This window comes from Oncorhynchus gorbuscha, linkage group LG21 (genome assembly GCF_021184085.1).
Source record: "Oncorhynchus gorbuscha isolate QuinsamMale2020 ecotype Even-year linkage group LG21, OgorEven_v1.0, whole genome shotgun sequence".
Classification (NCBI taxonomy): Eukaryota; Metazoa; Chordata; class Actinopteri; order Salmoniformes; family Salmonidae; genus Oncorhynchus; species Oncorhynchus gorbuscha.
The window spans coordinates 19,396,227-19,420,085 of record NC_060193.1 but is presented as its reverse complement, the minus strand read 5'-3'; the positions used below and the strand labels follow the sequence as shown (position 1 = coordinate 19,420,085).

Here is a 23,859-nt window from a genome sequence, read left to right as displayed (position 1 = left end):
ATGAAGCATTCTATTGTCACCTAGTGGAAATTCACTGTTACTATACCTGAAAAAATGACTGGATTATAGCTTTTCACTTTAATGTTTTATTAAATAAACCAGTACTTTTCTCAATCTATTTTATGGCACATAAAAAAAACTAGATTGAAAATATACAAATACTGTATATACATGTTCAAATACTGAAAAACAAAATGTGGCCAAAGTCAAATAAAAAAATTACGTTGTTTGACTCTTCCACAGAGCTAGATTTCCATGTATGGAATTGGTAGGTAAAACATATGATTGGCATGTCTCATGCCCGGACTTATTTTGTAAACTTAAATTTGACCAGAAATGACTGAAGTATTACTTATTTCCCATGGTCAAATAATATTCAGTGTTACCACAAGAAAAAAACATGTAACAAATACATTTAATGAAAGATTCAAATCCACATGCTTTTCAGAGACTAAACATATTCCCACATGGGGAACAGGTGTATTGTAGCTTGTATGAGTTGGTCTTAGTCTGGTCTGTCCCATTTCCTATGGGAGTTTGTTTCAGGCAGTAAGGGATTGTCTGGAAATGACGATGCCATGAAACAACACACTCTTGATACTGACAAATGCACTGCTCTGACTGACATCATGCATGACAAAATATGTAACAAAACTGAGAAAGAGATTCCAATAGTGGATAGATCATTATCCCTGCATCTAAACAACACTGTCAGTCTTAGCCACTGCAGGTGGATGGAATAGGTGTACCCCTGATATGACTCGACTCCATCAGTAGGATATTACAGACAACACATCAATGGAGGTAGTTAGCCATATCCAAGCTAGGGACGATAGTTGTGTTTCGGGTCACTGTGAGTCTGGGTAGAACACTTTGATATGAATAGCAGAGTTATTCCGGGAGTACGCCATGGGTTCCCCCGCCTTGTCAGGATCCTCAGGCTCCGTATCGTCCAGCAGCTCCACGGTAGACGTGTTGGCTACCAGCTGTAGCGCCCCCTGGCTACTGGCCTGGAGCTACAGGGCAATGTTGATGGCCCTGTTGATGGCCAGGCCCAGACCGTGGACACAAATCTCCTTCGAGCAGCTTTTGGCAGCGGGCCAACTGGGCCCGGAAGTCTGTCTTCATGTTGACGTACACGTCGTTGCGGCGCTTGGGCAGCTTCCTGGGGAGACGCTTGCGTAGGGTGTACTCTATGGGGTCCATCATCACCCCTGTGCCGCTGTCGTCGGCTGGGGGCATGATGATGCCAGGGGGTGTCTGGGGGATGGAGGCGGAGATAAGGCTGCGTGGTTTTGCCATTACAAGTGAGTCAGAGACAGGGAAGGGTGAGATGGAGCACTGCAGTAAAGCAAAAACAACAGGAAATGTCAATGACAAGAATGGACAACCAACACAAATTGTTATCCTTTATTTAACTAAGCAAGTCAGTTAAGAACAAATTCTTATTTACAATGATGGCCTACACAATAATCTTTCATACAGCACATATACTGCTTAGCCATACTACTGAAGGTTCAAATAATGTATATAATAGCAAAATAAAAAATAAATGAACACATAGCTATGTCACTGACGTCATGAAATACCACTACCGGGGGAGGTCTATATGGATTTAAAGTTAGGTAGCTAGCTAGCTAGATTAGAAGTTAATGTAATTTAGCCGCTACACTCTCTCAAAAATGTGTCACTCCAAACCAATTTAGGTAACATTCTGACAATATTAGAAAGTGAAAGCAATCTGACTGTACCTCCAACTACTGTTTGCAACCAAATTATTCTTATTTTTTGTCTATCGTGCTGGATGGAAATTTTCAACCTGATTATGAACGTCCGGAAACACAGAGGTGCCCCGGAAGTAATCATATGATAATGACAACGTTCTCCTCCAACAAGGAATTATTTTAAGTCATATTGCGCCACCCTTTGACTGCTCGAGAAATTAAAATAACGTTGCAGTCTGACAAGAGTGACTTTTCAAATCAAATGGTTCGACTGAATCGCCGCGGTAGTATCTATTACAAACTTGCAGGCGCAGCCCCCCATGTAAACATTACACGTGCAGTATAGCCTAGGCAGCGGATAGTGCCGCAGATCTAACGCTCACTGTCGGCTGCCTAGGCTATGCACAGTGCGGTCTTTCGTATGTGGATCGATTACGGACCCACTACAACCACTTGCGAACACTCAAAAGATGCATTATTAGCTTAAACTAAATTGCTAAGAATTGTACATGCTGTGTATGCTAAGTTATACATGTTGTGCGAACGGGGTGATAAATCTTAAAGTAGTATACCGATGTACATAAACACTGGCCAACAACCTCTAGTAACGCAAGTCAATGTAAAGTCACGTGGTGCGAATAGAACGGCCATCTTTCTCTGAAAACACAAACAACAAGAGTAGCGAGCCGACAAGACATCAACACGCAGTGACCGTAGGAGGGGGGAAATAATAAATACAATATTTTTAATCATTCACAAAATATTGAATGAATGAAGATTGTACACAAAAATAACGTATTTGAAAAATAATCAACATTGCTTCAGTAAGGTAAGCTATGGTTGTTATTGTCACAGCTAGCTAGTTTGCTAGCCACTTGATTTACCTGGCAAATCACTTAAATATGAGAGGGCACACGCAAACACGAGTCGAATGCCTAGCTAAATTCTCTTGTTTAAAAAGATAGGGCTGTGAGCGAGCCGGTGTATACTGTTTATCGGTTACCATTGCTGTTTTATTGATTTGTTTTGCTCAGGTTGTTGAAGGCCAAAGTAAGCAGCGAGGTAACGTTAGTTGTTGCTTGGGCGGCGGATTGGCGAGGGGGGAGCGCGATTAACACACGGCGGGCACTCCGCCCCTCTTCGCCATATCTCGTGTCATTTGAACCTTGGATGTAAACCCAAGGCCTTACACGGCTAAAGATACACATTGTAAGTGTTATGTAATCTAAATATGATTAGCTGGATAAATCAGTGTTCATTGATAAATTACCCAGGCAGTTAACAATTTAGCTAAAATCGATTGTCCTGTTCATTTTGAAATGGCGTTTTTGACTCGAGCCTTGTTAGCGTTGCAACATGGCCCAACAACGCCGGTAATGTTAGCTAACTAGTTGCTACTCGAATTCCAAACAAGCGGGATACTGTAGTACTCAATCAAGTAATTTCCACAATGGTTAAACTTGAAGGAAAACGATGTATAAATTATCTAACATTAAAGGCAGTAACAAGCTGATATTATCACTATATTTTGCTTAAAATTAACACCGGAATCCTGCTAGGTAATTGTCGTTACAGAACCAACCAATCGGACACCGGTTGGCCATGTTGTTTACTGTAGGCTAATATTGGACGGATTCGATTATTCTGAGCCGCGGGGCACTAGTATACGGTCCGTGACTTGAACGGGCAAACGCGGTGTGGGTGGAGCGCCCTCTTAACTCAAACAGTGAGGGGGTTCGATTAATCTCGCCGGGGTGGCCGCGTAGGTAAATTTAGCATCGGCTGAAAGCTGATAAAGTTCGATTTGGAACCGGGCTTGCCTCCTGGGCGTGAGCCAGGTGCCCATATCAAAGCCCATGGTGAAATCTGCTCAAAACGAAACCGACGTAATTAAGCGCATGTAGTAATTAATGATTCGGTGTTCATGTGCAAAAGTCCACCTATGCATAACTGGGCATCTCTAGGAAGAGGAGAAACCATTAAATTAGATTCACCTGATAAGATTGCCGTAGTCTGAGTGTTTAGCACAGTCTGAATTCTAATTCTATGGGGACAGCACTACAAGCCCATACATAGCCTAGGTGTCTGGCTGTTGGTTGTCTGTTTTTACCACACAGCCTGGGGTTGGCATTCTGTTCCTTGAATATTGTTGTTGCCATTGTGTTTTCAGGTTCTGGTGCGTTTTTTTTGCAAGAGTGTGACATCATAATTGTATTAGTCGCTGGGGCTCAATTTCTGTGAAAATGGAACCCTTTTGACTAAGTTAGTTATTATTGACGGCAAAGGTCTTGCGCTGTTGATTATTAATTTGTGTGAGGAAAAAAATACACAAAGGAACACAGATGCATGCTCAGGGTGGAAGGCTAGAGTACAGTAGCTGGGGTGTACAGTAGCTGTGCATCGTTTTCCACAAGTTTGCCTACAACTCCAGCACCTGCGGAAAGTACCTAGATGTGCGTATGTTTTTCAGCTAGAGTACAGTAGCTATCATATTATACAGAAAAATAAATTCAGAAAATTCAAAATCCTTTAAGAAGTTTACCAATCAACACTCGCTAAGCATTCCAAGGTGCTTTAAAAATGTTTTAAGTAGGGATGCACGATATATCGGTGAACATATCAAAATTTTTCCGATGTTGCCCTACCGGAGTTACACAGTGATGGCGTCACTTCTATTAGCTGCACGACATGCGTACTATGGAACGCTGTTTGTGTCTTTGCGTGTCGAAAAAGATACAGTAGCATTGTCAAAGCTGTACAAAAAAGTCAGCAAACACCAGCCACGAACTATGTGTTTACAATACTGCGTTGGTAATAAAGCCTCATTTGTTTGACCGCAACTTCCGGGGTAGCTTGCTTTAGCTTGGTACCTAGCTAGCACCAATACAACCAGCCTGGAAAACAATGACCATTAAAAACCACAGTCATTTTCATTATTCTTTGCAATGATTTAGGAATCCTTGCGAGTAAGTATTAGCTCGGTTGCCACTTGTTGTTCACCTATTGAAATTGAACTTCAATTCATAAGCAGCCAGCTAGCTTCATCTGGCTAGTGAGGCTCGACCGGACCGGGTCGTGTGTTGTGAAGCTAGCCACATTAAGGATTAGGCACAATAGTGGAATTTGCAGTTTGCTTTCAATGTCATTGACAGTGATGCGAATGAATACAAATTGTATAATTATGGGATACTTTTATTTTGTAGGCTAGCCGCAAAGTCCACTATTGTGGCTAATCCTTATTGTGGCCAGCTTCACACAGATGGGTCCGACCACCATGATTAAAATAAGATGACACCTAGCTAGCTAGCTAACTATAGCTACTGAAACAGATGTAATTTTTGCTATGTTTTTGGGGAAGAACATTGTTTGCATCCATGAGCTAGCTAGCTTTTTTTTAATGACCAGCACTGTAGGTGCGTGAGACAAATATACCAGCATCATAGCATACGTATCGATGAATCGTTGTGACTCATGAAATACGAGTGATAGTGTAATCAATATGTAATAACTAGGTACAAAATGTATGAACAGTGTTTAAATTATTATGTGACGTGCAGTCATTCAGGTCCTGATTGGTCAGCAAGCTTATTTGACATGTCAAATAGTGTTAAATAGTATATTTTGACATGCAAAGAACCAAACGGCGTTCCATAGAAATCCTGGTTCTGAATGAAACGACTGAACAAATGAACAACTAAACAGCACATCAAGTAAGTGAAAGAAATAGGGTTTGAAACGTACATGCGACAAAATAACTTTTTGGTCAGTGTGTGTAACCTTTATTTAACTAGGCAAGTCATTTAAGAACAAATTCTTATTTACAATGACTGCCAAACCTGGGCGGCGCTGGTCCAATTGTGTGCCGCCCTATGAGACTCCCAATCATGGCCGGATGTGATACAGCCTGGATTCGAACCAGGGACTGTAGTGACGCCTCTTGCACTGAGATGCAGTGCCTTAGACCGCTGTGTCCATGTGTGTGTGTTAACTATTTAACTTTACTAGAATGCTTAAAAGGCTGCAACATTTTTAAATATCGTTTATCGGTGTCATGTTTTTTGGCAAGGAAAATATCGGATATTGAACAAAACTGCCATATTGGTGCATCACTGGTTTTAAGGCAAAACAATTATCCAATTACAAGGCTGTCTGCCAAACAGTGACTGGGTGTGTGTTTCTTACTCTTCTGTCTCTGTGTGCGGGTTAATTTATTTTCAAATCAAATTGTATTTGTCACATGCACCGAAAACAACAGGTAGACCTTACAGTGAAATGCTTACTTACAAGCCCTTAACTAACAATGCAGTTTCAAGAAAATACCCCCCAAAAAGTAAGAGATAAGAATAACAAATAATTAAAGAGCATCAGTAAATAACAATAGCGGGGGGGGGGGGCATTGGTGTCGAGGTAATTGAGGTCATTTGTACATGTGGGTAGAGTTATTAAAGTGACTATGCATAGATAATGAGAGAGCAACAGCACTTGCTATTATTTATTTATTTTTCTTGTTTCACTTCTGTCTTGTTTTGCAGCAGTTTGAAGGGAGGTGGTCAGGAATCAAAGGTGTCCTCACCTGGAGAGTCTCGGTCAAGCCACGTTTCAGTTGGAGAGAGAACGACAGAAGGCGAGAGAAGAGAAGGAGAGGAGGAGGGAGAGAGTCGCGTCTGTTCCTGGCAGCTGTTCCAGCAGCCTGTTTTCTTCCCTGCGTTTAGATTTAAATCGAGAAGGATCTTTATTTTTTTAAGTGTGATATTACTGCTGTTGTCGTCCAATCATTATTGTTACTATTGACAGTGTTTTATTTTGTTTGTTTCGTCGTTATTGACTTGACAGTTTATTCCAATTTCTTTGTTCTTGTTTTTTATTTGTACTGCTTTTTTTCGGCTGTGAGCAGAGGCTTCTTCCAAACTGTTCTCTTACCCGAACCAGCACTCTATCCCCTATCCCCTATACACACTTGAAACAGGCAGCTATTCTTTATCTCTGTGTGTTTTGGGGAGCTCTGTGATCACAGCAAAATAAGCACCACTCAGCCTTCTCACCTAAGCCTAACTAAGCCAGTCCTAGCCTGATCCAGCCTGGTCCGCTCTTCTGGACAGGGTAAGAGCAAAGTGCGTTTTGTGTGTGTGTGTGTGGGGGGGTGTCCATGTCTGGAAAATGCTACGCCTTGTTGGTGTGGTTATACTGCCTGTATGCGTGTTTGTCGGTGCGACCAAGCATGCATGCTGTGTGTTAGTTGGTGTGTCACTGACAGATGCATTCTTTTCTTGCACTTTTCTCCAGATACTCAGCTCTGTAAAGACGTAAGGAATATGACTGCTGAGACACTTAACTTCGGCCCCGAATGGTAACTCATTCTACTTCTCTTCCTCTCTCACCGCTCTTGCTACTCCGTCCTTACCATTGTTGATCCGGACTCCTTCCCTTACCCTCCTCGTCCTCTTCTTCTCCTTCTATTCTGTCCATTTCCTCTCCTCTCCTGGGTGCTGAGCCTTCAGTAAATGTTTGTGTAGAGATTAATGCGAGGCGGGAGGGAGGAGTAGGCCTTGGATTGGTAGGCGGCCAGTGGCTGGTCACCTCTAATGGACTGCTGGCTGCTGTGCCGTGTGCATCTTGGTACTCCGCCAACCACCAGATCACTCCTCCCACCTCCATAACGTTTGCATGCAGCGGCGCACACACACTTTCGATGCCTTTTTCCACATTCCTTTTCTTCAAAAGTACTGGCTGGATATGGTGTGGTGGCTTTGTATGCCGAAAGTTTGTAAATAGAGCTATTGTTTGTGACAGCAGAATCTAGCCCGTTTCAAGACATTCTTCAATTAAATGCTCAGATTGTAAATGAGGTTACTAATATACGTTTGTGGTGTTTGCCAAGAAGAGAGTTGTGATGTAATCTAAGTGTTGTGTGTTAACTGTCCCCCCCCCCAGGCTCCGTGCACTATCCAGTGGGGGGAGTGTGACGTCCCCCCCTCCTTCCCCTGCCATGCCAAAGTACAAGCTGGCCGAGTATCGCTACGGCCGAGAGGAGATGTTAGCACTTTATATCAAAGAGAACAAGGTGAGCAGGAGGAAGCCACACGGTGCTCAGTCTTATGAAATGGGTGGTTACAAAGGTCAAGATGAAGTCTGTGGCTACTGCGGCTGCTGCGGCTGCTGCGGCTGCTGCGGCTGCTGCGGCTGCTGCGGCTGCTGCGGCTGCTGCGGCTGCTGTGGCTGTTGCTACTGCTGATGCTGCTTAGAGATGAAATGTTATCATGTCCTTTGCAATTTATTAGGAAAGGACTGCAGTGAGGGCTTGAGCATTTTTTTGATGTGGGTGCATAAGCAGCCTGCCATTTACATTTACATTTAAGTCATTTAGCAGACGCTCTTATCCAGAGCGACTTACAAATTGCGACTTACAAAATGCTTCCTCGAGTGCCTGTGTCACAACTGTAGACTGGGTTTGCCTGCTGCACTCTGTAAAGAAGGGAATAGCAAATGTATTATTATTATTATTGGTGTTACATTATTTATTATTATTCACTCTCACACACACACAGTCTTCTGGGTTGCATTTGAGTATATGCAATGACCGCATGCACAATTTCCATAAATACAAATGAGTCTTAAGACAGTGATAGTAATTGTAATGAGCCCAACAATTGACATAAATACAAGAGTCTTGTATAATGTAAATGTAGTGTTTCTCCTGTTGGAACACTTTTACAACCAAGTCGACGTCTTGATGGATTTTAAATGAACAAAATATGTTGGTTGGGTGACTAAACTACATAACGTGTTATCGTGTGCAATGAGTGAATAGAGTCTGCAGACACACGACACATACAGCTTCAGTTTACATTATTGATAAGCTATTAGCAAGTTAAACTGACAAACCACATCATGCATTGAGCTAAAAGTTAACTTATCTTGCATTTGCTATAAAGTAGTGAGTGGCGGTTGCCTCCTTTTGCAGCGATTTTGTTGTTGCATGTTCGGCAGACAGGGTGACCATCTTCGATATAAGTTTCTCTCAGCACTCTTGTAAAACCCAAAATACGACCACACTTTAGATTTGGTCCTCTGAGAAGGCTGAAAAATCTCCAGAGTGCTGTCACTGCCTTCCACCATGTTTTTACACAAAACAAAACCCAGGCTGTTGCTAACTTTGGTTGATGCTGGACAGTTTACACCGTGAGTTTAAACCGTGGTAATCAAACACGGTTTTAATGATAATTAACATTTCAGTAGTAGTTTCATCCCTACTACTTTTGTTGTTGCTACTGTTGCTACTGTTGCTACTGTTGCTACTGTTGCTACTGTTGCTACTGTTGCTACTGTTGCTACTGTTGCTGTTGCTACTACTACTTTGCTACTGTTGCTACTATTACTACTGTTGTTGTTGCTACTGTTGCTGCTACTACTCTTGTTGCTACTACTCTTGTTGCTGCTACTACTGTTGCTACTACTACTCTTGTTGTTGTTGTTGCTGCTACTACTCTTGTTGCTACTGTTGTTACTACTACTCTTGTTGCTGCTACTACTGTTGCTGCTACTACTCTTCTTGTTGTTGTTGCTGCTACTACTCTTGTTGCTACTGTTGTTACTACTACTCTTGTTGTTGTTGCTACTACTACTACTCTTGTTGCTACTACTACTACTCTTGTTGCTACTACTCTTGTTGCTACTACTACTACTCTTGTTGCTGCTACTACTACTACTGTTGCTACTACTACTTGTACTGTTGCTGCTTTTGCTACTATTACTGTTGCTGCTACTACTACTACCACTACTGTTGCTACTACTATTACTAGTACTGTTGCTGGTTTTGCTACTATTACTGTTGCTGCTTTTACTACTACTCTTGTTGCTACTACTACTCTTGTTGCTGCTGCTTTTGTTGCTTCTGCAGCTGTTGCTTCTGTTGCTGCTACTATTGCAGCTACTACTTTCCTACTATTACTACTGCTGCTGCTACAACTTTTCTACTACTACTGCTGCTGCTGCTACTTTTCTACTATTACTACTACTGCTGCTGCTGCTACTACTTTTCTACTATTACTACTAGAGGTAGATTTTTTTTGGGGGGGGGGGTGGTATTTTTGTGCGCCGATTTCCGATTATTTTTTTTAATTGCCACTGTTGCTACTACTACTCTTGTTGTTGTTGCTGCTGCTGCTACTACTGTTGCTACTACTGTTGCTACTATAGCACCTCACCACACAGCGCATCTTCCCCTATTTGACCTAGATAGTTTGTATGCATTGGTATGTAGGCTACTTGTGCCTTTAAAAAAATGCATGTAGTTCTGTCCTTGAGCTGTTCTTACCTATTAATGTTCTGTATTATTAGAGCATTCAGTCAGTAACTAAAAGGTAGCTGGTTCGAATACTTGAGCCAACAAGGTGAACATTTTGTTGATGTGCCCTTGAGCAAGGTACTTAATCCAAATGAACACCAGGGTGTTGTATTACTATGGCTGGCCCTGTAAAACAACACATTTCACTGCACCTATCTGGTGTATCTTCTTTTTTTCCCCCTACTGCTGCTACTACTGCTGCTACTACTTCTGCTGCTGCTTCTGCTGCTGCTACTACTGCTGCTACTACTGCTGCTTCTGCTGCTGCTTCTACTGCTGCTACTACTGCTGCTTCTGCTGCTGCTACTACTGCTGCTTCTGCTGCTGCTACTACCTCTACTGCTGCTACTACTGCTGCTACTACTGCTGCCTCTACTGCTGCTGCTACTACTGCTGCTACTACTACTGCTGCTACTCCTCTACTACTGCTGCTACTACTGCTGCTACTACTACTGCTGCTGCTGCTACTGCTGCTACTACTGCTGCTACTACTGCTGCTACTACTGCTGCTACTACTACTGCTGATACTACTACTGCTGCTACTACTACTGCTGATACTACTACTGCTGCTTCTGCTGCTGCTGCTACTACTGCTGCTTCTGCTGCTGCTACTGCTGCTTCTGCTGCTGCTACTACTGCTGCTACTACTGCTACTACTGCTGCTACTACTGCTGCTACTACTGCTACTACTACTGCTGCTACTCCGCTACTACTGCTGCTACTACCTCTACTACTGCTACTACTGCTGCTACTACTACTGCTGCTTCTGCTGCTGCTACTGCTGCTACTTCTGCTGCTGCTACTACTGCTGCTACTACTACTGCTGCTTACTGCTGCTGCTACTACTGCTGCTACTACTGCTGCTACTACCTCTACTACTGCTACTGCTGCTGCTACTACTGCTGCTACTACTGCTGCTACTACCTCTACTACTGCTACTACTTCTGCTACTTCCTCTACTGCTGCTTCTACTACTGCTGCTACTACCTCTACTGCTGCTACTACTACTGCTGCTTCTGCTGCTGCTACTACTGCTGCTACTACCTCTACTACTGCTACTACTTCTGCTACTTCCTCTACTGCTGCTTCTACTACTGCTGCTACTTCCTCTACTGCTGCTACTACTGCTACTACCTCTACTACTGCTACTACCTCTACTCCTGCTACTACTACTACTACTACTACTGCTGCTGCTACTGCTGCTACTACCTCTACTGCTGCTACTACTACCTCTGCTACTACTACTGCTGCTGCTACTACTACTACTACTGCTACTACTACTGCTACTTCTGCTGCTACTACTACTTCTGCGACGACTTCTGCTGCTACTACTACTTCTGCGACGACTTCTACTGCTGCTACTACTACTACTACTGCTACTACTTCTACTGCTACCTCTACTGCTGCTACTACTTCTGCTACTGCTACTGCTGCTGCTACTTCTGCTACTACCTCTACTGCTGCTACTACTACCTCTGCTACTACCTCTACTGCTGCTACTACTACCTCTGCTACTACCTCTACTGCTGCTGCTACTACCTCTGCTACTACCTCTACTGCTGCTGCTACTACCTCTGCTACTACCTCTACTGCTGCTGCTACTACCTCTGCTACTACTACTACTACTGCTGCTGCTACTACTACTGCTGCTGCTACTACTACTACTTCTGCTGCTGCTGCTACTACTACTGCTACTACTTCTACTGCTAACTCTAATACTGCTACTACCTCTACTACTGCTGTGACTACTGCTACTACCTCTACTGCTGCTTCTACCTCTACTGCTGCTACTAAATAAAATCAAATTTATTTATATAGCCCTTCATACATCAGCTGATATCTCAAAGTGCTGTACAGAAACCCAGCCTAAAACCCCGAACAGCAAGCAATGCAGGTGTAGAAGCACGGTGGCTAGGAAAAACTCCCTAGAAAGTCCAAAACCTAGGAAGAAACCTAGAGAGGAACCAGGCTATGTGGGGTGGCCAGTCCTCTTCTGGCTGTGCAGGGTGGAGATTATAACAGAACATGGCCAAGATGTTCAAATGTTCATAAATGACCAGCATGGTCGTATAATAATAAGGCAGAACAGTTGAAACTGGAGCAGCAGCACGGTCAGGTGGACTGGGGACAGCAAGGAGTCATCATGTCAGGTAGTCCTGAGGCATGGTCCTAGGGCTCAGGTCCTCTGAGAGAGAGAAAGAAAGAGAGAAGGAGAGAATTAGAGAACGCACACTTAGATTCACAGAGGACACCGAATAGGACAGGAGAAGTACTCCAGATATAACAAACTGACCCTAGCCCCCTGACACATAAACTACTGCAGCATAAATACTGGAGGCTGAGACAGGAGGGGTCAGGAGACACTGTGGCCCCATCCGAGGACACCCCCGGACAGGGCCAAACAGGAAGGATATAACCCCACCCACTTTGCCAAAGCACAGCCCCCACACCACTAGAGGGATATCTTCAACCACCAACTTACCATCCTGAGACAAGGCTGAGTATAGCCCACAAAGAACTCTGCTATGGCACAACCCAAGGGGGGGCGCCAACCCAGGCAGGATGACCACATCAGTGAATCAACCCACTCAGGTGACCCACCCCTTCCAGGGACGGCATGAGAAAGCCCCAGTAAGCCAGTGACTCAGCCCCTGTAATAAGGTTAGAGGCAGAGAATCCCAGTAGATGGAGGGGAACCGGCCAGGCAGAGACAGCAAGGCGGTTCGTTGCTCCAGAGCCTTTCCTTTCATCTTCCCACTCCTGGGCCAGACTACACTCAATCATATGATCCACTGAAGAGATGAGTCTTCAATAAAGACTTAAAGGTTGAGACCGAGTTTGCGTCTCTGACATGGGTAGGTAGACCGTTCCATAAAAATGGAGCTCTATAGGAGAAAGCCCTGCCTCCAGCTGTTTGCTTAGAAGTTCTAGGGACAATTAGGAGGCCTGCGTCTTGTGACCGTAGCGTACGTGTAGGTATGTACGGCAGGACCAAATCAGAGAGATAGGTAGGAGCAAGCCCATGTAATGCTTTGTAGGTTAGCAGTAAAACCTTGAAATCAGCCCTTGCTTTGACAGGAAGCCAGTGTAGAGAGGCTCGCACTGGAGTAATATGATCAAATTTTTTGGTTCGAGTCAGGATTCCAGCAGCCGTATTTAGCAATAACTGAAGTTTATTTAGTGCTTTATCCGGGTAGCTGGAAAGTAGAGCATTGCAGTAGTCTAACCTAGAAGTGACAAAAGCATGGATTAATTTTTCTGCATAATTTTTGGACAGAAAGTTTCTGATTTTTGCAATGATACGTAGATGGAAAAAAGCTGTCCTTGAAATGGTCTTTATATGTTATTCAAAAGAGAGATCAGGGTCCAGAGTAACGCAGAGGTCCTTACAGTTTTATTTGAGACGACTGTACAACCATTAAGATTAATTGTCAGATTCAACAGAAGATCTCTTTGTTTCTTGGGACCTAGAACAAGCATCTCTGTTTTGTCCGAGTTTAAAAGTAGAAAGTTTGCAGCCATCCACTTCCTTATGTCTGAAACACATGCTTCTAGCGAGGGCAATTTTGGGGCTTCACCATGTTTCATTGAAATGTACAGCTGTGTGTCATCCGCATAGCAGTGAAAGTTAACATTATGTTTTCGAATAACATCCCCAAGAGGTAAAATGTATAGTGAAAACAATAGTGGTCCTAAAACGGAACCTTGAGGAACACAGAAATTTACAGTTGATTTGTCTGAGGACAAACCATTCAGAGACGAACTGATAACTTTCCCACAGATGAGATCTAAACCAGGCCAGAACTTGTCCGTGTAGACCAATTTGGGTTTTCAATCTCTCCAAAAGAATGTGGTGATCGATGGTATCAAAAGCAGCACGAGGACAGATGCAGAGCCTCGGTCCGATGCCATTAAAATGTCATTTACCACCTTCACAAGTGCCGTCTCAGTGCTATGATGGAGTCTAAAACCAGACTGAAGCATTTCGTATACATTGTTTTTCTTCAGGAAGGCAGTAAGTTGCTGCGTAACAGCCTTTTCTAAAAATTTTGAGAGGAATGGAAGATTCGATATAGGCCAATAGTTTTTAAAATATTTTCTGGGTCAAGGTTTGGCTTTTTCAAGAGAGGCTTTATTACTGCCACTTTTAGTGAGTTTGGTACACATCCGGTGGATAGAGAGCCGTTTATTATGTTCAACATAGGAGGGCCAAGCACAGGAAGCAGCTCTTTCAGTAGTTTAGTTGGAATAGGGTCCAGTATGCAGCTTGAAGGTTTAGAGGCCATGATTATTTCCATCATTGTGTCAAGAGATTTAGTACTGAAAGCGTCTCTCTTTATCCTACATCCTGGGAGAGTTGTGCAGACTCAGGACAACTGAGCTTTGAAGGAATACGCAGATTTTAAGAGGAGTCTGTAATTTGCTTTCTAATAATCATAATCTTTTCCTCAAAGAAGTTTCATGAATTTATCACTGCTAAAGTGAAAGTCATCCTCTCTTGGGGAATGCTGCTTTTTAGTTAGCTTTGCGACAGTATCAAAAAGGAATTTCGGATTGTTCTTATTTTCCTCAATTAAGTTACAAAAATCGGATGATCGAGCAGCAGTAAGGGCTCTTCGGTACTGTCTTTCCAAGCTAGTCGGAAGACTTCCAGTTTGGTGTGGCGCCATTTCCGTTCCAATTTATGGAAGCTTGCTTCAGAGCTTGGTATTTTCTGTGTACCAGGGAGCTAGTTTCTTATGAGAAATGTTTTTAGGGGTGCGACTGCATCTAGGGTATTGTACAAGGTTAAATTGAGTTCCTCAGTTAGGTGGTTAACTGATTTTTGTCCTCTGGCGTCCTTCGGTAGACAGAGGGAATCTGGAAGGACATCAAGGAATCTATGTGTTGTCTGTGAATTTATAGCACGACTTTTGATGTTCCTTGGTTGGGGTCTGAGCAGATTATTTGCTGCAATTGCAAACGTAATAAAATAGTGGTCCGATAGTCCAGGGTTATGAGGAAAAACATTAAGATCCACAACATTTATTCCATGGGACAAAACTAGGTCCAGCGTGTGACAGTGAGTGGGTCCAGAGACATGTTGGACAAAACCCACTGAGTCGATGATGGCTCCGAATGCCTTTTGGAGTGGGTGTGTGGACTTTTCCATGTGAATATTAAAGTCACCAAAGATTAGAATATTATCTGCTATGACTACAATGTCCGATAGGAATTCAGGGAACTGGGTGAGAAACGCTGTATATGGCCCAGGAGGCCTGTAAACAGTAGCTGCTATAAAAAGTGATCGAGTAGGCTGCATAGATTTCATGACTAGAAGCTCAAAAGACGAAAACGTCTTTTATTTTTTGTAACTTGAAATTTGCTATCGTAAATGTTAGCAACACCTCCGCGGGATATGGTCACTAGTGTAGCCAGGAGGTGAAGCGTCATTTAACGCAGTAAATTCATCAGGCTTAAGCCATGTTTCAATCAGGCCAATCACATCAAGATTATGATCAGTGATTAGTTCATTGACTATAATTGCCTTTGAAGTAAGGGATCTAACATTAAGTAGCCCTATTTTGAGATGTTTATATTTTTATTTTTAAATTATACTTTTATTTAACCAGGCAAGTCAGTTAAGTACATATTCTTATTTTCAATGACAGCCTGGGAACAGTGGGTTAACTGCCTGTTCAGGGGCAGAACGACAGATTTGTACCTTGTCAGCTCGGGGGTTTGAACTTGCAACCTTCCGGTTACTAGTCCAACGCTCTAACCACTAGGCTACGCTGCCGCTCATTAGATATCATGATCTCTTTCAATAATGACAGGAATGGAGGTGGTCTTTATCCTAGTGAGATTGCTAAGGCGAACACCGCCATGTTTAGTTTTGCCCAACCTAGGTCGAGGCACAGACACGGTCTCAATGGTGATAGCTGAGCTGACTACACTGACTGTGCTAGTGGCAGACTCTACTATGCTGGCAGGCTGGCTAACATCCTGCTGCCTGGCCTGCACCCTATTTCATTGTGGAGCTAGGGGAGTTAGAGCCCTCTCTATGTTGGTAGATAAAATGAGAGCACCCCTCCAGCTAGGATGGAGTCTGTCACTCATCAGCAGGTCAGGCCTGGTCCTGTTTGTGGGTGAGTCCCAGAAAGAGGGCCAATTATCTACAAATTCTATCTTTTGGGAGGGGCAGAAAACAGTTTTCAACCAGCGATTGAGTTGTGAGACTCTGCTGTAGAGCTCATCACTCCCCCTAACTGGGAGGGGGAGTGATGCCGACACATCTTTCTAGCTGATTTACACGCAGAAGCTATGTTGCGCTTGGTGATCTCTACTGCTGCTACTACCTCTACTTCTGCTACTACCTCTTCTGCTGCTACTACTTCTACTTCTGCTACTACCTCTGCTGCTGCTACTACTTCTACTTCTGCTACTACCTCTGCTGCTGCTACTACTTCTACTTCTGCTACTACCTCTACTGCTGCTACTACCTCTACTTCTGCTACTACCTCTATTTCTGCTACTACTTCTACTTCTGCTACTACTTCTACTTCTGCTACTACCTCTACTGCTGCTACTACTTCTGCTGCTGCTACTACCTCTGCTGCTGCTACTACCTCTGCTGCTGCTACTACCTCTGCTGCTGCTACTACTTCTACTTCTGCTACTACCTCTACTGCTGCTACTACCTCTGCTGCTGCTACTACCTCTGCTGCTGCTACTACCTCTGCTGCTGCTACTACTTCTACTTCTGCTACTACTTCTGCTGCTGCTACTACTACTTCTGCTACTACCTCTGCTGCTGCTACTACTTCTGCTACTACCTCTACTGCTGCTACTACTTCTACTTCTGCTACTACCTCTACTGCTGTTTCTACTACTTCTACTGCTGCTACTACCTCTACTGCTGTTTCTACTTCTGCTACTACCTCTGCTGCTGCTACTTCTGCTACTACCTCTGCTGCTGCTACTACTTCTACTTCTGCTACTACCTCTACTGCTGATACTACTTCTACTTCTGCTACTACCTCTACTGCTGCTACTACTTCTATTTCTAAAGTGTTTTGTGTTTTAGATGTCCCCATATTAAGTAGTTTGTTTACATTGTGTTGCTGTTGTGTTCTCTTGTTGTGTCCAGGCCCCGGAGGACATGCAGGATAAGGAGTTTGTGTCTATTCTGCAAGATGAGCCCATGCAGCCGCTGGCACTGGAGCCTCTCACTGAGGAGGAGCAGGTTGGACACACACACACACCTGTCTCAAACTGCTGGCCATACAAGCGCTAAACACACAAATCTATTTTTATCTCCGTCTGAGAGACAACTTGATCACTCCCAACTGACATTCTGCTGACATTCCTTCATTCTCTCCAACCAGAGGAACTTCTCAATGTCTGTGAACAGTGTGGCTGTACTGAGGCTCATGGGTAAAGGAGGGGGAGTTGCCCCAGCGGGCGTGGCCCGAGGCAGAGGCACCACGCGAGGAGGAGGCAGAGGTGAGACACAATATCAATAATTGCCCCCTAGACACTGATCGAAGAGCAGTTCTGCGTTTTGCCACTAATGATTAAGGTTAGGATTTATCAATCAAATGTGTTTATAAAGCCCTTTTTACATCAGCAGATGTCACAATGTGCTTAAACAGAAACCCAGCCTAAAACCCCAAACAGCAAGCAATGCTGATGTAGAAGCACAGGAGGGTAAGATAATCCTAGATCTGTGCCTAAGGGCAACTTTTACCCAGAACACATGATCACAGGAGCAATGAGCTCAAGCCATAACAATTTCAGGAACGGAAAAGCCAGACTTTTGCTTGTGTGACCTCATCTGATATCTGTGAATCCTCTTGGCCCTGTCCAAATAGTCCATTTGTCAGGACACACCTGTCTTAGACTGCCTTGCTTATGTAACCTTGTTAAATGCACAGTACTTCCAGAGCATTCAGAAAGTGTTCAGAGCCGTTGACTTTTTCCTTGTTTTGTTACATTACAGCCTTATTACATTTACATTTAAGTCATTTAGCAGACGCTCTTATCTAAATAGATGAGGATTTTTTATTTAATAAATCTACACACAATACCTCATAATGGCAAACTGAAAACAGGTTTTTAGAATTTCTGAAAAGTGTATTAAAAATAAACAACATATACAAGTATTCAGACTCTTTAACACAAGTGGATCCTGTTTCCATTGATCATCCTTGAGATCTGTGATAGGACATGACTTGGAAAGGCACAAACCTGTCTATGTAAGGTCCCACAGTTGACCGTGCATGTCAGAGCAAAAACCAAGCCATAACGTCAAAGGAATTGTCCGTAGAGCTCCGAGACAGGATTGTGTCGGTAGAGTTACCAAAAATGTCTGCAGAATTGATGGTCCCCAAGAACACAGTGGCCTCCATCGTTCTTAAATGAAAGAAGTTTGCAACCACCAAGACTCTTCCTAAAGCTGGTCGCCCGGCCAACCTGAGCAATCTGGGGAGAAGGACCTTGGTCAGCGAGGTGACCAAGAACCTGATGGTCACTCTGACAGAGCTCTAGAGGTCCTCTGTGGAGATGGGAGAACCTTCCAGAAGGACAAATATCTCTGCAGCATGCCACCAATCAGGCCTTTATGGTAGAGTGGCAAGATGGAAGCCATGCCTCAGTAAGAAGGCACATGACAGCCTGAGTTTGCCAAAAGGTACCTAAAGGACTCAGACCATGAGAAACAAGATTCTCTGGTCTGATGAAACCAACATTGAACTCTTTGGCCTGAATGCCATGCGTCACGTCTGGAGGAAACCTGGCACAATCCCTACGGTGAAGCATGGTGGTGGCAGCATCATGCTGTGGGGATATTTTTCAGCAACAGGGAGTGGGAGACTAATCAGGACCGAGGAAAAGATGAATGGAGCAAAGTACAGAGATCCTTGATGAAAACCTGCTCAGGACCTTAGACTGGTGTGAAGGTTCACCTTCCAACAGGACAATGACCCTAAGCACACAGCCAAGACTTAAGCCGGAGTGGCTTCGGAACAAAGCTCTGAATATTTTTGTGGGGCAGCCAGAGCCTAGTCTTTAACCCAATCAAACATCTCTGGAGAGACCTGGAAATAGCTGTGCACCCATCCAACCTGACAGAGCTTGAGAGGATTTGCAGAGAAGAATGGGAGAAACTCCCCAAATACTGGTGTGCCAAGCTTGTTGCGTCATACCCAAGAAAACTCAAGGCTTTGATCGCTGCTGCCAAAGGTGCTTCAACAAAGTACTGAGGAAAGGGTCTGAATACTTACGCAAATGTGATATTTCAGTTAAAATTTTTTTAAATACATTTGCAAACATTTCTATAAGCCTGTCTTTGCTTTGTTATTATGGGGTATTGTGTGTAGATTGTTGAAGCAAAAAAAACTATTTAATCCTTTTGAAAATAAAGCTGTAACGTAACAAAATGTTGAAAATGTCAAGGGATCTGAATACTTTCTGAATGCACTAGTACTTATGTACTTACACAGCATTGTTTGCTTATGAGTCTTGTGTGTCTGGTGCAGTGGAGGATGTTACATTTGGAATGTTTGTGTGATTTCCATTGTGTGTGTTCTTTTTCCAGGGCGAGGTCGAGGAGAGAGTGGAGGATTCTACCAAAGATGTATTGAGGAGGGAGAGGTAGGCTTCGGCCGTGGAGCCAGAGAGATCCACCGCAGCCAGAGCTGGGAAGACAGGTAAAAAACACCTATTATTGCTTTTAAGTCTGAATTAGTTAGGCTTGAGGATGTGAACGAAAGATATTTGTAATTAAACACCAGAGACTAGTCGTTTCCAACCTGTGAACCATCTGCTAGGGTAACTCGGGTGGTCCAAAAAAGAAAATGTTTTAAACAATGTAATAACATTTGGGAGTATTAATGGTATTATAAGGAATTTTACTTTTCACAATGCAAATTATTTAATAATAATAGGCCTTTAATGTATTACATTCACTGCTAAAATGGACTCAATTTGACCTTCAAGATATTTAATAATAAATACAAAAATATCCAGAACTTGGCCAATGGTGGTCATCGAGCTTTTGATGGTGATTTGGTGGTCCCTGGAATGGAAAAGGAACGACTTCCTGACCTCTTTCCCCCCTTGTCTCCCTCCCTCATTCCCCAGAGGCGAGAGGCGTTTTGAGAAGCCTGTGCGTGCCAGGGAGGGGGTGCGTGTTGGCTTCGAGGAGGCGACCGGTGTCCCTGTGCCTGGGGTACCGAGGAAGGACTACACGCGGTCGGACAGTGAGAACTGGCGTAGCCTCCGAGAGGAGGAGGAGGAGGAGGAGGAGGAGGGGGCCGACCCCGGGGGCAGCTGGAGACTGGCTGGAGCACGGAGATTAGATGGTAGGAAGTTCTATGCAAACATATAATTTTTAATGTCAGTTTAGCTGTAAGAGAAAAATGTTGATGTTGCTGATTGTATCGCTCATGGATCCCCCCACCCCCCTCTCTCTGTCTATTTCTCTCCCTCCTCTTTCTCCCAGATGGCGGTCCAAAGTCAGCAGGCTGGCGGGAGCACGACGGTCAGGTTGAGGGGCGTCGCAGGAAGTTTGAGTTTGACTTCGGCGGGGGTCGCAGGCGGGCCGGCAGCGAGGGGTTAGAGGACGACCGAGACGGACTGCCTGAGTGGTGCACTGATGAAGAAGGAGAGATGGGCACCTTCGACGCTTCCGGAGCCTTCCTACCCATATCCAAGGTAGTGTGTGTTAAGTGCGTGCTAGATTGTTGTCTACAAATATGCCCATCTTCTTTCTGTTTCTCAGTCATCTAGTTATTCTCTGAATTCAGTTGGTCGTTGACACCTAATGATTGTTTAGAAAATTGTAACACTCTCTCCGTGTCTCTGTCTTCTCTCTCTTTCTCCCCGTCGGAAGGGAGGAAAGGAGGATGAATTGGACTTCCAGGGAATAGAAGAGGAGGAAGAAGGGGGGGAGAGTCTTTCTGACATGAAGAGGATCATGAATGGAGGACAGAGAGGTGAGGGGAACTGCGCTTTTTCTTACCTTAATTTACTTTTTAATTGATATCTTACCTCAATCGCCTCATGGTATCAAGGTTTACGACTGTTTTTACATATTAATGTCTATTCCTTCTGAAAAAAAAAAAAAAAAAAACAGATTATATTTACTGGACTTTTTCTCTCTCTCCAGTTGATGGAAAGGAATCCGCTGGTACCAGTCCCTCTTCTACCTCCTCCTCCTCTCCCCCTGGCCCCCTCTCTGCCCCTCCAGCTCTGGCTCTCAACCCCCCCATGCCCCAGCTGTCCCTCACCGTGGCTGAGCTGGAGGCCTCTCAGATGGCCAACAGCCACCCTGTCCCTGTTCCTGTCCTTGTCAAGGCCAGCAAGATGCCAAGTGAAGGTACTACATACACACTGTGATAGAGACAGTCATAAGACTATCTCTAATGAAATGTAAATTAAGTAACATGTACATATATTATTGCAGTACATGAAAAAAACAAAACCATACAGATGCATATATAAACCGTGAGCACATCAAGTGCTCTTCACCGACATGCTCCGATTTTGTTGCAGTTCTCGAGGGCTCTCCACCAGGGTCCTCCACCACCCAACAGAGCCCCAGCACCACCTCCAGTCTGCCTTCACCCCCTCCCTCCTCCTCTGCTGCTAACCATCTCTCCCTGCTACCGGGGGGCGACACCGAGGACGACGAGGGCATGAAGCACCTGCAACAGGTACGAACAATATTGGGGCTGGTTTCCTAGACACATTTTAAGCCTAGCTCTGGACTCTGAAACACTATTCTCAGTACATAGTAATATTTCTGGTTACGGTGCTAGTCATTTTGGAAGAACCTTTGGTCGACCACAGCCCAGATAAGTGTTGTCGATGTTTAATGAACCATTCTGTGTGTCTTCCTCTGTGCAGGAGGCAGAGAAGATGGTGGCGTCCCTGCAGGACACGTCTCTGGAGGAGGAGAGTTTCACTCAGACACTGCAGGAAAGCAGAAACACAGCCTCCGCCCTGCCCCTCTCCCACGATGCTGCCATGAAGTGGTTCTATAAGGACCCCCAGGCAGAGATCCAGGGTACACACACACAGAGATGCATAGGTCTACATGTGGGCAGACACACAATCGCATGGACACGTACATTACATTTACATTTAAGTCATTTAGCAGACGCTCTTATCCAGAGCGACTTACAAAACGTACAAAACCACACACACAGGAAATGGCACATACCTAGGCAACAAGTTGCACCTCTCAACTCTGCTACCTCTTCTCAGCCTATTTCTCCTCACATCATCCTCTGTCTCGCCCTCTTTCTTTCCCCCTCCTTTATCTTTCGTTCACTTTCTTTTTTTGTTACGTCTCCCCCCAGGTCCATTCACCACTCTGGAGATGTGCGAGTGGTTCCAGGCGGGCTACTTCTCCATGTCTCTGCTGGTGAAGAGGGGCTGTGACGAGGGCTTCCAGCCGCTGGGCGACGTCATCAAGATGTGGGGACGCGTGCCTTTCGCCCCCGGGCCCTCCCCGCCGCCCCTGCTGGTGAGATCTCCACCGCCACGCCCTCAACCTCTACCGCCCCGGGGGTCTGCTGTGAGTGAAAGAGCTGTGGATAGGGGTGTGTGTGTGGGGGTGGTGTGTATGTGGAGTTTGCTGGATGGGAAACGCAATGTTGTTGTGTTTTATGGAGTGTGGAATGTAGAGTAGTGAAGGTTTATTGCCTTGAATGAGTTGCTTGTTTATTTTTAGAGCAGTGCTGTTATAGTAATAATCAAAGCCCTTCAGCAGACGGTTTTCTCCAAAGTGACTTAGTCATGCGTTCTCAATGCTCTAGTGCCCTCAAACTCAACTGTGGAACCTGGAAACCAGTTCTAGTGCATGTGTGTGTAGAATTGTAGGGTTTGCTCTAGTTATGTTGTTGTATGAGATTTACTGTTGCGTATGCTGGGGTGTTTTTTTAACTCCGATCTGTGTATGCAGCTCCTACGTGTGTGATTGCCTCCTGTGTGCTCCTTACTTTCTCCTCTCAGGGTAGCATGGATCAGGACCGTCTGAAGAAGCAGCAGGAGCAGGCAGCAGCAGTTCTCTATCAACAGCTCCAGCAGCAGCAGCAGCAGCTCTTCCAGCTCATCAGCAGGTGTGAATTACACATTAATTTGTGTGGAAGATGGAATTTGAAACTAAGAAACTACAACAAAAAAAGTGAAAATGATTGAGCGAGAGCTGTCTTGACCTATGTGCACAGGAATGTCTCCCCCATCTTTTCTCTTTATTTTTCTAGTTTCCATGTCTTATAAGTCTCTTGCTTTTCTCTCCTAGGTGCGGAGAGCAGGGTATTTTGCCTTCGGTGAACAGGTCGATGTCAGTGCCAGATACAGGGTCCATGTGGGACATGCATACCTCAGCTTCACAGCAATCAGGTACACACACACACACACACACGTATATATTAGAGGTCGACCGATTTTTAAATCAGCATGGCCGATTTTAATTAGGGCCAATTTCAACTTTTCATAACAATCAGCCTTTTTGGATGCCGATTATGGACGCTTACATTGCAGTCCATGAGGAAACTGCGTGGCAGGCTTGACCACCTGTTACATGAGTGCAGTGTCAAAAGGACCTTGTGGCTGCAATGAGCCAAGCTAAGTTGCTAGCTAGCATTAAACTTATCTTATAAAAAAAACAATCTTCACATAATCACTAGTTAACACATGGTTGATGATATTACCAGGTTAACTAGCTTGTCCTGCGTTGCATATAATCAATGCGGTGCCTGTTAATTTATCATCGAAAAACAGCCTACTTCAACTTCGTCAAAC

General features: G+C 44.3%; 1 protein-coding gene and 1 pseudogene across 1 annotated transcript in view; one reads left to right on the top strand and one right to left on the bottom strand.

Moving 5' to 3' along the window:
• Positions 1–76: 76 nt before the first annotated feature.
• Positions 77–1,906, bottom strand: LOC124007906 (annotated as a pseudogene).
• A 377-nt stretch (positions 1,907–2,283) lies between these two features.
• Positions 2,284–23,859, top strand: part of LOC124008915 (GRB10-interacting GYF protein 1-like) — a 32,822-nt gene continuing 11,246 nt past the window's right edge. Inside the window, exons 1-16 of the mRNA XM_046320516.1 lie at positions 2,284–2,553; positions 6,257–6,824; positions 7,008–7,071; positions 7,656–7,785; positions 17,198–17,293; positions 17,436–17,553; positions 19,646–19,757; positions 20,191–20,411; positions 20,552–20,763; positions 20,942–21,044; positions 21,218–21,427; positions 21,604–21,764; positions 21,958–22,117; positions 22,413–22,579; positions 23,068–23,174; positions 23,357–23,457. Of these exons, the coding sequence (XP_046176472.1) occupies positions 7,037–7,071; positions 7,656–7,785; positions 17,198–17,293; positions 17,436–17,553; positions 19,646–19,757; positions 20,191–20,411; positions 20,552–20,763; positions 20,942–21,044; positions 21,218–21,427; positions 21,604–21,764; positions 21,958–22,117; positions 22,413–22,579; positions 23,068–23,174; positions 23,357–23,457 (1,933 nt within the window). The 5' untranslated portion in view covers positions 2,284–2,553; positions 6,257–6,824; positions 7,008–7,036. The remainder of the gene's footprint in view (positions 2,554–6,256; positions 6,825–7,007; positions 7,072–7,655; positions 7,786–17,197; positions 17,294–17,435; positions 17,554–19,645; positions 19,758–20,190; positions 20,412–20,551; positions 20,764–20,941; positions 21,045–21,217; positions 21,428–21,603; positions 21,765–21,957; positions 22,118–22,412; positions 22,580–23,067; positions 23,175–23,356; positions 23,458–23,859) is intronic.